Source organism: Colossoma macropomum, unplaced genomic scaffold (genome assembly GCF_904425465.1).
Source record: "Colossoma macropomum unplaced genomic scaffold, Colossoma_macropomum, whole genome shotgun sequence".
Classification (NCBI taxonomy): domain Eukaryota; kingdom Metazoa; phylum Chordata; class Actinopteri; order Characiformes; family Serrasalmidae; genus Colossoma; species Colossoma macropomum.
Genome location: NW_023494789.1, coordinates 15,752,056 through 15,766,551, shown reverse-complemented (window position 1 = coordinate 15,766,551; position 14,496 = coordinate 15,752,056). Strand labels below are relative to the sequence as shown.

At 38.3% G+C, this 14,496-nt stretch overlaps 1 protein-coding gene across 2 annotated transcripts in view; it reads left to right on the top strand.

The window, feature by feature from the left end:
* The window catches only part of wwc3 (WWC family member 3), a 62,618-nt gene that overhangs the window by 16,790 nt on the left and 31,332 nt on the right, over window positions 1–14,496 (top strand). For both annotated transcript variants that reach the window (XM_036570264.1, XM_036570263.1), the window contains exons 2-3: window positions 12,153–12,262; window positions 13,804–14,007. In XM_036570264.1, coding sequence (XP_036426157.1) covers window positions 12,153–12,262; window positions 13,804–14,007 — 314 coding nt within the window. The remainder of the gene's footprint in view (window positions 1–12,152; window positions 12,263–13,803; window positions 14,008–14,496) is intronic.

The following is a 14,496-nucleotide window of genomic DNA, read 5'->3' as shown; positions in this document are numbered from 1 at the left end:
ATTTTTAAGGCTGGAGGAGTCTTAAGGACTTTTTTGAGATTGAATGCACTGAAACCTTCACATGAAGTTCAAAAGGCTTTTTTTCTATCTAAGACTTAGAACACAGCAAGACACAGAGGAATAAGAAAAAGCTTAATCGAGTAATAGCGACTACAAAGTGATTATTTTCATGTCATTATTTGCGTTATTTCACCCATCGCAACGTTTTTCTTTCTTATTTAGCCACATTGGTTAGGAAGAAATTATATCCCTGTTTCTCCAGGTTTTGGTCGTTTGACTATACACTGCCTGAAGCCTGCTTGGTCTTTCTTGGGCAGTTGTAAACAAATGGTTAGACATTTATTCCGTTCCTTTGTGGTAGTCTAGAAGTTTAACCAGCATGAAGTCCTTTTTTTCTCTTTTAGGTGCAGTGGTGTCCAGCTGGGTTACTGGGTCGTGCATGAGGACCAGTACCATGAGAGCGGTTAACTTTGGAGCTAATTGTCTGGGCAGCTATTGGGTTGTGTGTAGTGTTTCAAACTCAGCTTGTGTGAGTGATTAAAGAGAGCTGTGGGTAAGCGGTAGTTAAAGCCTGCCCTGTGATGTGACTTGGCCAGGGCTGCTGTCACAAGGCTACACAACAAAACAAATATTCAGAGCAAACCATTTCTTCACCATTGGGATCTGAAAGACCTGCAGGGAAATCAGAAATACTTTCTGTTCTTTAGCTCTTCATTGGACTGCTCTTGCCAGTGTTGCCCCTGTTTTGTCGTCTTTCCCCATCTAGGTTGTGATGCAATCCAAACTTTCTCTGGAAGCAGAAGTTCCGTCCACATGCCCCTCTGATACGAGGTACCAGCAGGCCTTATGTAATTGTGGGTAAAGCTCTTCCTCGATGCTGTAGCTGATGCCTCACACATTGTGCCCATCTACCTCTAATAGATCATAGTTAGAGTTGTGTAAATCCACCCGTTCATTCGTGTCGTTAGTGATGTATTACACCTGTGTGTAAATTTTAGAATGGAACTAGCAGCTAGGAATGTCTTGTATTTCACCCTCTCATATGAATTGCTATAGGCTTTTAATTAATGTAGATGTAGGTTCAGGAGTCTAGGTGTATTCAGTGCTGGTTGTGGACAGGTAGTGTCTAGTGTGGCACCAGTACTGGCATGTAAACACAGTATCAGTATTGCAGTAGAACATACTGATATTTCGAGGGGAGACACCTGTAGTGGGCAATATATCGTAAATTATTCATACAGCATTGCAAATCAGTGCAAATGATCTTGTTTAGCTGAGTGGCTGTGTCAGGCTTGGCTGCGTTACTTGTACGCACCATAGGTTTATCTTTGTTGTATTCACTGTATTTACTGTTTTGTACAATAAAAATATTTAAAATTTACTTCACTTATTAAAAGTGATCAGGCATTCCAGAATAATGAGCTGCTGTTAACTTACCAAAATAGTTTTTTCTTAAGCATCTAAAATTATTTTATTATTATGAGGGGGGGACTTTTACACAAGAACTTTGCTGTATTAAATGTAATATGATACATATTTATATTAAATATAATGCAACATTGACTTGATTAAATAGAATGTTTACATTAGTTTTATGATTTCTTAGTATTTAGTATGTCCCCCTTTTGTTTTAATGACTGAAATCTGAACATTTTGTACAAAATCACTATTACAAATTTGGTTCAGCTTGATTGGTTACCTAGACGCAGTGCAGAATTTCAAATATTTCTTCTTTATTTCAATTGTCATAACATTCCTTTGTTTTAAAATTTTAAAATTGCTGTTGATTATTTCCAGGTTTAAATGAAAAGCAAGTAAATGGCATCATTTAAGCTTTGTTTTATTTGTGACACAGAACACTGCTTTTACACAAAAAATAAAATCTTAGAATTGTTAATATCATGTAAATATAAGGATTTATAGCCACTTGTTGAGTAGTTGGGTTAGCTAGTTATTATCAGTATCAGCAGACACTTCAAGATTGGAAGGGAAAAAAGTGGTATTGGGGCACTACTGAGAAATAACAGATGAGCTGTGCTGGATTGAATAGCCCTGCAATAGTAAATGGAATGGTTTAATCTTGAAACACTGATCATGATGAAGGGGTTTGATGGAGTTGAATAAACTGAATACATCTTATCAAATGGGCTTGGTAGTAAAAGTGTGGTATTTGCATATGCGTTAATGCTAATTTATCATTATCAAACCACTCAAACACTACTGCTCTGCAGGAAGAACTACACAACTCTCACATCAGATCACACAATGTAAGTGTATATCATTTTAGGCTAGAATTGTTACAGGATTGGAGATTCATTCATTTTTCTCTCCAATATTTGATGCAGCATAAGGTTTTTTTTCCCTAAAACTGTCTAGCAAATTTCTAAATAGATAAAAAAGTAGGTGTTTAAAGTAAATGTGAAGTTTAAAAAAAAGGAAAAAAGTGAACTTTCCAAACTTAGTGAAAGATTTGTGATGATTACATTATGCCATGTAATCTGTTTGAGACCAATAGGGGTCCCTAGTGCAAGATTGAGTCGTTAACCCGCATATCCAGCTTTTAAAACATTATATTGCATGTGTTTCATGCTACCACCACTCATACACATTCATTTATAATTAATAAATGTACATCTTGTGGAAACAGAGGAGTTTGTAGCAATCCTCATTGCTGAATATCTCCTGTGTCTGGCATAACTCGACGTTCGCAAGGATTTTGCACCTCTTGTTTTCTTGAGTATGTTTGCCAGAAATGTTGGGGCTCAGATCAGTGTCCAGATCATAATTCAACCTGTTTCAGCAGTCATGTAATCTATTTCTCATGAAACAGGAGCATTTATCTTATAAAATCCTGTGTTGTTGTTTTTTTTCTATGATATGTTAACTGATAATTGATTGACTGGTCAGATGATTCAGCTGGACTGACACATATGTATTTACAAAAGGGAGATTTGCTTTAGAATAGTGTAATGCAGCATCAGAGGGGCAAGACCAGGTAGAGTTTAATCTTTATAATGAGTTTGTCATATTTAAAATTCTTGATAATGAACAATCAGTCAGCATATAATACCTAAACAAAGCTTGTTCTAGTAGTTCCAAAGAAAATGCTCTGAAAGTTTTAAAGACTGGCATGTGCTTACAGGCATAGCTACCGTACATTCCATAGGTGCTGTAGTTTCTCAATGACTGAACTGTGTGTTAGAATGGAATGGCCAAAATGTGGTGCTGAGGAATGGCAGGCATGCAGTGGGGCTGAAATATTAAAATCAGTGTGCTGTGTGTTTACTTCATTTTAAGCAGTTTCACTGTGGGTACATGAATGCAGGAATCAGTCCCTCTAATTCACCATTGTGCAAAAAGCAGAGATGCTAAACTACAAATCATTGTATTCATAGTTTTTGAAGTTTATTTTTTAAATGTGTTATTACTTTGTCTTTTCCAGTGTAAGATGTCAGAAGAAATATATTTTGTAACTTATCGTGTATTCTTGAAGTATTGTGATCATTTCTTTGCAATGTTGCCCACCTTTATTTTCCAGATACATCACAGTTTCAGTGGTTTTTAAGTTTGTTATTAAAGTTTATGAGCTCATGCTTCCTGAGTACTGATAAGGGATGCATCAAAATTAAGTAGGCCTACAATGAAGTGTTCACAACTTTAACGGTAATGAAAAAAGAGAAAAAATGATTAAAAATAACCCTGTTCAATATGCAGAACGCAGCAAAAATGCAAAAGCAGAAAGGAAAGTCCCTCACAAGCCAACAGCATCTGTAGCCTCAGGTTTTGAAATGGCAAAAAATGTATGTAGTATAACTACAAAATGATGGAATTGCCACAAACAACTGTTTTCTGTTGGTGGAGATGTGAAAGACTGCACAATCAAATAGTGCAACAATTCAAGAATAATGTTTCTCAACATAAAATAGCAAAGAACTTTTGCTTTTCATCATCCATAGTACATCATTAAAAGATTCAGAGAATCTGGAGAAATCTCTGTATGCAAGGGACAAGGCCAAAAACCAGTATTTTCTGGCCGTGATCTTTGGGCCCTCTGGCAGCATTGCATTTAAAACAGACATGATTCTCTAGTGGAAATCACTGCATGGGCTCAGAAACACTTATGAAAAGCACTGACTGTGAACACAGTTCATTGCTGCATCCACAAATGCAAGTTAAAAATCTAAAACACAAAGCAGAAACCATATACAAACAGGATCCAGAAACGCTGCCACCTTCTCTGGGCCCGAGCTCATTTAAAATGGAAGAAGATGTAATGAAACACAGTGGTAAACATGCCTCTGTCCTGACTTTTTTTGTAACATGTTGCTGCCATCAAATTCAAAATGGACATATATTTTTCAAAAAACAATAGAATTTTTCAGTTCCAACATTTGTTATGTTGTCTCTGTAGTATTTTCCTTTTAAAATATGATTTACATGATTTGCATATCATTGAATTCTATTTTTATTCACATTCTACGCAGCGTCTCAACTGTTTTGGAAATGGAGTTGTGTATATAAACTGTTATTTTATTTATTTATTTTTTTAATTATAGTTTTCAGTTTTTTGCCCACTGTGTCCTGAATTTTAGCCGAGAATTTCCATTTTGATGCATCACTAGTACTTGTTACTCTAGGCTAAAAGTAGGGCTGAATGACTTGGAGAAATATATGTTTGGAATTTTTCTCACCTACATTGTGACTAAGATTAAAATGGAAATTATATATGGCCAAGAAGATCAGCATATCAATTTATTTCCTGCATTCACGATTAAATCCTAAACACAGTTTTCCAGACTGCCAGTTCGTTGTGGTTCTTTTGTCATGTACACAGATGTGTTTGGTTCCTTTTGAATGGTCAAACACATCTGAAGACAGTTCAGCAGCTCTGTGTTATTGGTTTAAAGAGTTCTTTTCTTTCAGCACTAGCTGAAAGAATATTTTTCATAGCTTGGACAGACTGTTTTATTCTGTTTTCTTCTGTTCAAGTTACCTTATATTGTTTCCATTTGCTTCCAAATTGTTTCCATTTGTTTCTAAATTGTTTCCATTTGTTTCTAAATTGTTTCCTTTTTTCCAGTATAGTAATGAAGTTGCTCAAGCTGTTACTGAAAAGTTAATGAATGACTTGCTTCAGCGTTCACAAAGGTGTTGTCTCCCAACTTAGTACTAGCTGTGATTAAGAAATGTGCTTAATTCAACATCTGATGGCAGTGTTTTTACACATGTACAACTAAAAACTGAACAACAGTCAAAACAAAACGCAGTACAGAGGTGCCTCGATTATTCCTGCATGCTTAAGGCTCATTCCTGTGCTGCCCGCGTTCCAGACGTCTTGCTCCTGGACAGTTTCACTCTCCTGCACATTGTGTTGAGGATGATCGATGGTTGCATGGATGTAATACATGAGCCTGTCCGTGAAGTTTTAGACCAAGAGAACAGATTGCTTTGAAATGCAATATCATTAGATTGGAGTGCCTAGACTGGCCTAGGCATGCAGGCAGTCTGACCACTGACCTCTCTGTTAGTTTTTGAATTAAGAGGGTATCTTGCATTTGTTTTTAATGGCGGAGTTAACCTGACCACAGCATACAATGTTCTGTTGACCTTTCTCAACCATGATTAGAAGAAGTCATAGGTCATGCAGTGCACCGCCTATAAACATAGCACTGATGCATTTTTGCTGTTGGGTAATGTTGGCTGGCTGATGAGTCGGCCCTTCCACTTTCTTTAAATTAGCATGTTGACTCTAGGCGTTATCATGAAACCAGCCATTAGGCCAGAGTGGCTGGCAAGAGGATGATCCTTTATCTCCATGTAGAAAGTATCAGAAAGCATTTTTACTGTAAGCATTATTTAAAACTCCAGACATGTAAATGTTTTGTTTGATCTACTCATATAGCTCTAAGCAGCATGATGCTGTGTCTGTATATGTGTGTGTGTGTGTGTGTGTGTGTGTGTGTGTGTGTGTGTGTGTGTGTACACTGCTACTGTGGCTGTAATGCTGGGGCTCCTAATGCTATATTACCTCCAATATAATTGTCACTGGCACTCTGTCGCAGCCCTGTATGTGGAAACTCATAACTTGATGACAATAAAAATGCTAATAATCATGCAGCCCTATAGCACATTGGATTAAAAACTAATACCTACCAAAAATATTCAGTTTAGATTAAGGTATTTACATCTCTATTGAGTGAACCACATGAACTTTATGTCCAAAAGCTTTGACACTAATTCTGATGAATGATTCCAGTTTCTTGAAGATTCACCCATAGTTGACACAGAGGTTCAGCTGCAAGCACACCTTGTATTATATCCATAGAAAAGCATTACCAATAGAAAGGGGCGCTCTGGGGCTCCCGCACATGATCCTGAGGTCACCATCCCCAAGAGTCCTCTGAGAACGTATTGTGATTTTGTAGTCAGCGTCATGCTCAAATAAAAAAAAAATTAAGGTGTAAGCTGGTTTTGGCAACAACAAAGTAATGCACAGTGTCTATACCAAGTGTCAGCACTGAGCTGTGGAGCAGTGGAACCCCTTTGAGATGAGCTGGAGTGCTGTATGTGATACAGAGCTGATCATCCAACATTTGTACCTGACCTCACTAATGCTCTTGTGGCTGAATACTGTCAAATCCTTACAGCAGTATTCCAACGTCTAGTGTAAAGTCTTCCCAGAAGAGTAGCGGCTGTGTTAATACCCTTGAGTTCAGTAGAAACGCTGGATAAGCAGGTGTCTGCATATAGTGTAATCACAGCCCTTTTTCATTCTGCCATTTCTGGCTCTGAGTAATGGGACAGTTGGCTGCTTGATTGTTTCTTGGCCAACTGTGTTTTACTGCGTAGTTCATGCGCAAAAGAGCTAACAAAAGGTCTAGACATTCTAGAGGTGCTGTGTGCATCTGATGTCTCTTGCCTCTCAACTTGAGTACCAAAAAAGTGTCAATGTCAGTAAGAGTATGTAATGGATTTTTAATCAGGGATGAGGAAGGTGTGACGTGAGAAGGAACTGCTCATGATTAAAGCAAACCACGTCATCTTTAACACATGGTAGCATGGGCACGTATCGCTGCAAGTGAAACTGGCTCACTTTCTTTACTGATTATGTGACTTCCGATGAAAGAATTCACAGGATGAGTTCATACAACTGAAGCAATTGTGGAGTTTTTTTCAGGCCAGAAAGTGGAATGTTCTTCATTGGCCAAGACAGTCACTCAATCTGAACCTCAATCTACATGTACTTACTGAAGACAAGACTGATAAAAATCTCTCAAAATAACCTGAAGTGACTGCATGAAATGGCTGTATTAAGGCCCTGGCAGAGCATTACCAGGGAAGAGAGACAGCGTCTGTTGAGATTTGTGGGCCCCTAACCTGGAGCAGTCATCAGTTGCAACAAATGTGCAACCACACTGTAAAAAATGGCTCGTCTGATCAACCTAAAAAATAACTTTATGTGGTAACAAGTAAATTAACTAGTTTTATTCAACCTAAATAAATACTTTCAATAAATGGATTTTTTTTTCAGTTGAATAAAACGATTTCAGTTGCTTTGTTACCACACGAAGTAATTTTTTTAGGTTGATCTAAAAAAATTAGAAGAACTAAGTAAGGCTGGGACCACTTATGAATTCAGTGTTATGGCTTATGGCCTCCCCTTTCTGCGTTTACTTGTTTCTCTTTTAAACTGAGTGTGAGACCGAAAAAATGGAAGACAAAAGTTCTTTATTAACGTTGTGTATTTTTTCTTTTTGTAAGAAAAAGTTTTTGTACTTTTTTATAAGCATTCCTGTGGAGTTACTTGTTTCACTTGTTTTAAGAATTGACTCTTAGTGGCTGCTTGAATCCTATTCGTAGAAGTAGCTGCTACGACTCATGTTTTCTTCTCGCTCCAGTAACTGAGGTATTTGGATGATGTTTTCACAAATGAGTTAGCATAGTTGAGGTATTAGCACAGATTTATTATTCTTACGCTTGTGTCTGCACACGGACATCATTCGGTCTTCCACTCCCTGCTCGTCATTTTGGTTTCCCAGTCACAAACAGAAGATGAAGTTCATCGCTTTGCTAAGCCAACCCAAGTAGATAAAACTGAAGTTAGCTTCTTATACAAATTTTCCTCAGGCACCAGAGTGCAATTGCTGCACCATTTAAGGTGGAGTGGAAAATTTAGATAAGAAGCTTACAAATAAGAAGCTGACTTCAATTTTGTCCAAAGTGGACTAACTAAACCAGTTTTTTCCAGTTCTAAAAACTGCACAACAAAGTTTTTTTTAACTGTGTTAAATAGAAACTGTTCCTGGTGTCATTTTATTTAGCATTATATTCAACAGTGTTTGATACACAGTGCATATCGTCTTGTGACCACATATTAAAAAAAATTATATTAGCATCCATTTTGCATTCATGTTTCAAATGCACTTCAAGTTGGTATGAAAAGTGTTCTATAAATAAAAGCTATTATTAAAAGATATTTCTACATGAACAGCTTGTTTAGAAACGGGCTGAGACTGATCTCCTTAAGGGGTATCAGTCTGATTGTTTGGTGTGTACCAGTGTTTGCACTGAACTGTACTATCAGAGCAACTGCACCAAGGGTTTTTTTAACTGAACCAAACCTGCCAAGTCTAAGCGCTCCCTAAGAGCTCTTAATTCATTTGCATAGTCTTTCTCTTCAGAATTGTGGCTGTTCCTGTTTGGTCTAATCTGATTTTGAATAGTAATTTAGGGCTACACAGTTTCACACAAATACAAATCTGACACTTTAATTATTATTTCTAGTGGCAACAAAGGTAGAACCTTAGCAGTATTTTTTAACGCAATACATTTTCACATTTTGACCCTTCGATATCTCTGTAGTTCCACACCGAAGCCCAGATGCTTGAGCACTGTTGCTATGACTTCACCACTGTAGTCTCATTCAAGTAAAGCTTTTAAATGGCTGAAAAGTTCCACTGATGGGTCTCTTGATAAAATTAAGTTATTTTCAGCTGCTGCCATGCCATGAATTTGTTTATCACTGGGGTACATCTAGTCCGAAGTATCACTGACAAGCAAAACATACCGCTGATGCAGGTAATATCAGTGATATTGGTAACATCAACAAAATGGACTGCTTTTTAAATGAAAGGATCTTCAGCATTGTGAGGAAATGTAATTTCTAATTTAATTAAAAATGTATTTATAAAATTAGTTATGATTAGCTGTGTTTTGTTTTTGTTTTTTTCTTCAAAAGAACACCTGCAGTAAAGGCAACATGAATTTCTGGAATTGTTTGCATGCTTACATGCATGGTTGACTAAGAATGCTTGATCATAATGCAGTGAATGTAGTCCATTACCTGTAGCCTTTCATAGTTAGCCAACTCTAGAGAACAAAATCTTTATCAGCAAAGGTTTAATTCTGTGAAGTCAAGTGGTTGTACCCTCTTAAGTTCAGCTCGTCCTTGGAGATATAAACCGTGCATGTAGTTTCGCATTCAGATTTTTGTTGTCCTACAACAGCCATTACTTTGAATGCCATTTGGGTTACCTGTAAGTGTCTGTATTGTCTGTATTCAGAATACTGCTTTGTGTAAAAAAAACATGATATTGTCTGTTTTCCCAAACAGTCTATATTCAATAATTCAGAGAGTGACAGATATGAGGAATAGTTAGAGGGTAAATACACATGTTGCATGTTCTTTTTCTATTTTGGTCCAATATGTTGAATTCAGCAAATAAACAGTAATTGTGCATTAAAATGTGCAGAAGTTTGTTCTCTATAGAGGATGTGTTAATACACTTTCACTCAGCAAATCAACAAAACGTGTGATTTGACCAGAGGTTCCCGAACAGTTACCTACAACTGTAGATGGAGGGTTTTGTGGGTGAAAAACTCTTCCTCTTTGATAGTGTGTAAAAGAGCTGAGAATTTGGTGGGGAATTCACTTCCTGTGTGAAACGATAAATCTGCTCCAGCTGGTGGAGCATGAGAGAGGTTATGCGAAGATTCTCAGGGAAGGAACTAAGGATCTGGGAGGTGATGTTAAGCCCCTTCACAGCCAAGCCAAACTGGAATATTGGTCACGTCACCAGTAACCTATCTGGAGGTCTGGTGGTTTGGCTTTTCCATGCTGTCAACACAACAGCCTTTCTCTTTTTCAAATGCTGTGCTGAACTTTTCTTCTACTGACATGCTTAATGGCTGTTTATACTGACCCAAATAAGAAAAGCTCCACCTCATTCATGGCAGCGGGAAAATGAAATGTCTTTTATGTGTAAAAGACTCCTCAATCACTGTCTCATTTGATAGGAGCTGATTTGTATAAGGAAACACACCTCTGTTTTTCATGCATCATTAAAGAGGACCTATTATGCTTTTCTATTTATTTTCCTTTCCTTTAGTGTGCTTTATAGCTTTTTATGCATGTGAACAAACTGCGAAGTTACAAAGCTAAAAGTACATGAGTAATCATTCCCACAGAAACCACTTTGCTCAGCTGCCTGAATCGCCTCGTTGGAATCCGTTTTTAGATGTTGGACGTTTTTCTTTGTTACAAGATGACGCAGTGTCATAACACAATCCTTATTGCTCACCTAGCGGTAAGCTTGACGCATTCTCACGCAACGCACAGCGACTTCAGGAGGCTAGGAAGAGTTTGTTCTGACTTTCAGGATTGGTTTAAATTGGTACGACAGAACTGACACCATTGTAGGAATAGCCACAGCTGTGTTTACAGCTGTGTTTACTGCAAGACAGGGGCAGAACTTGTAGGGGTGGAACTTAGGTCCTCTTTAAGGTGAACTGCAAACAACTACTCAAACAACAATTTAGTTCTCTTTCATTTTAGCTTTCAGTACTCTGTTCTTCATTTTCAGTAGGTGAACACTATACTATCTCCGTTTTTCTTTCATTTTCCTTTTAATTTTACTGTATCATTTGAACAGAGAAGGTTTTTTTTTTACCTGATGTCGGAATTTTATGATGAATAGACCAATAGAAATGTTCCAAAATTGCTAGGAAAAAATCTCATTACATTGACTTACATTAAAAGCCAAAAACATTTTTGCCTTCTCCTATACAATTACCATTTTGGGGATATTTTAATTTTATTTTCATTCTAGTTTTTTGGGCAATATGTAGAAGTTACATTTCTGCTATTTCAGTGGCCTTAGCGCTGGGTGAGTTGTGTTAAAAAGAGTACCTGAGGCTTCACTATTGGCTAAAAGCACAGGGGCTCTGATGGAGACCTGCTTTGTTCTGAGAGGAATGTGTTTATAGGCAGTTTCTTCCTGCAGAGCATGTATTACACCCATTTTTGACCTCTGGGTGAAGAGATCAGCAGCCACTGAGTGACTGAACATACATTCATGTCAGATCTCAAGGAATTTTCCAGATTTTTCAGATGCCTGTGAAGCTTTGTTCAACTAATGCTGTCCTTTCAGCTGATTAACTCAACTATCTAGCGAAGCATTCAGAAACAAATCACTTTAACCACTTAGTTTAGTAGGGACTGTGCCACATATAAAATGTGCTTGTTTTGTGTGCATGCACTAGACGTGTCACGATCATGAAATTTTAGCTGATGATTTAAGTGCCATATAAATAATTGTGATTAACAGTTGTCTTTGTATGCAACTATTAAAGTGGACAGATTAGCTTATTAGCTATCTGTCTTCCTAGTTGTCAATACGTAGTAGCTACCAAACGATGACAGACACAGCTCAAGCATAACTAAACCAACATTTCTCACTGCTGCTCTTCGAAGATGTTGCAGCAAACCAAAAGTGAGGACTTCTGTTGTTTTTTTCAAGCCATTTTGTCTCAATAAACATTATTATATTCATACATTTCTCTCTTTCTCTCCCCCCTCCCTCCCTCCCCCCCTCCCCCCCTCCCTCCCCCCCTCCCTCCCTCCCTCTCCCTCTCTCTCCCTCCCTCCCTCTCCCTCTCTCTCCCTCCCTCTCTCTCTCTCTCTCTCCCTCTCTCCCTCCCTCTCTCTCTCTCTCTCCCTCTCTCCCTCCCTCTCTCTCTCTCTCTCTCTCTCTCTCCCTCTCTCCCTCCCTCTCTCTCTCTCTCTCTCTCTCTCTCTCTCTCTCTCTCTCCCTCCCCTCTCTCTCCTCTCTCTCTCTCTCTCTCTCTCTCTCTCTCTCTCTCTCTCTCTGTAGGATAACTAAGCCCCTGACCTTTGCGGACTGTGTGGGTGACGAGCTTCCTCTGGGATGGGAAGTTGTGTATGACCAGCAGGTGGGGGTCTACTACATCGACCACATCAACAGTAAGTTCAGCTTCTGAACTCGTCCTTTCACCTGCGCCAAATTACACTCATAATGCGTCCTCAGGTCTCTTAATTACTTTACTTTTTTTGCATTTGAATAGAGCCGTTAAGGACCTCTTGTGATTCTTGTCAGTAGGCCTGCACAATTAATCATATTTTAATCATGATCATGATTTGTAATTCCGTCAGCTAATTAAACTGAATTGACTGTGATATTGGTACGTGTAGCTAAAGTTTGTGTCCATTTTAATTGATTGTAATGGATGTGATTTCTTTTTTGCTAAAACTTGTGAGCATAATTTAACTGCCCTAGTAAATTCTGTTTGACCTGTATTAAATTTAAAGCGAAACACTATTTTATTTTTTGCTATATTAACAAGGTTAATGGTTCAAGGTCATGGCCGTTTGGTTGTGGTTTTCTGCCTGTTCCTTAACAACGATCTCTCTGGATTTTCTGGATCTTTCAATGGTATTTTGCACCATATATGGTAAAATATCCTTCCAATCCCTGGCTAAGGAACGTTTTTAAACTGTTGGATTTTTTATTGATGTATTTCTGATGTGGTGAGCCTTGATTGATGCTTGTTCATAAAGGGCTTGGCCTTTCCTGGATGCTCCACATTTCACAACGTTGCTAGTCTTAAATTGCCCCATCCCAAATTTTTTGAACGTGTTACTGGCGTCAGTTTCAGAATGAGTGTATGTTTACAAAAAACAATGAAGTGGATAAGATAAAACATTATATATCTTGTCTACCACTTTTTTTTTTTCCAAAGACAGGTCAGAGTAGGTTTTATGAATCATTGCTTTCTGCGTTAATTTGTATTTTATCTGTTCTCCCAACCTTTTTGGAATTGTGTTTGAATGTAACTGCTGCATCGAGGTGCAACGGGAAAATCAAATAAATGGCCAATTCAGCATCAAAGTCATTTGTTTCTTTCCTGTGTCCCATACACAGCACTGATTGTCAGACACCGCTTGAATTTGGTAAATGCTCCATTCACACTTCAGTACCAGCTGGTCCATGGCTTGGTGCCCCATCAGGCGCCGTCTGATGCAGCTGACCGACGAATTGTATTGAAGCCAGTATACAGGCCACTACTAGTGATATGTGTTTATATTGAGTCTAATATTGTTTATGCTGAAAATTTGTTTATATTGGACCTTTGGTTCAGAGATTTATACATTTGTAGCAGTATAAGCGTATAAAGTATGTTGTAAAAGAAAAGGCTGTTTACACTTTAGTTTGGAACTATTTCGTTCCAAATTGGCTAAATAATTTTAGTCATTAGCTTGCTCTCAGGTGACTAATTTGCCAGGGCTCAGGCAATATGGGGGAGAGAAAGCATGCTTCAAATACAAGTCTTTTTCTTCTAGCAAATCAAAGAGTTGCAGAGATGTGAGGGTGCAGGGTTGATTGTGTTTTGCCTTCCACTGAAGTCCACAGAAGAGAACTGATACAATGTATTCAGATAGGACTGCTGAACTTGTGAATACTGGGCTTTTCAAGCATGGTGAGACTGGTGCTGTTCTCCCCTTAGAAACTACCCAGATAGAGAACCCACGGACACAATGGCGGCAGGAGCAGGAGCGTATGCTGAAGGAGTATCTGGTGGTGGCGCAGGAGGCTCTCAATGCCAAGAAGGAGATGTACCTGATCAAGCAGCAGAGGCTGGAGCTTGCCCAGCAGGAGATGCAGCTTTTCAACCAGCTCAACCAAGACGATAACCGCTCCATCACCAGCTGTGAGGACACACACACTCATAGACATTCACACACTAGCACAGTGAGTGACGGGCACATTTACGCTACTGTTCAAAAGTTTGGAATCACTTGTCATAATAATAATTGCTGTTATTTTATCCAGTAATAACTTGTACAGTGTAAACTGAAAGTTTTTCAGGAGCATCAAGAAGTTATGAAATGCTAAATAATATAAATAAATATGTTCTATTTATAGTATTTTTTAGTTATCTACCTCAAGAATTGATTCCCACTTTTCAAATAAATTGGATTTCAAATGTTAAATCTACTGTAACGGCGGCCTAGTGGTAGCAGACATGAGCCAAAACTGCCAAAGAGTTGCAGGTTTGAATCCCGGGACTAAGTGGGTGTGCTTGGTTGTGCCCTTGGGCAAGACACCTAACCCTCCACTGCTCCAGGCAGCGCTGCTCTGTTGGCGATATTCATGTGGTTGCAGATAAATCTACAGAATGATTCTAATATGCTCATCT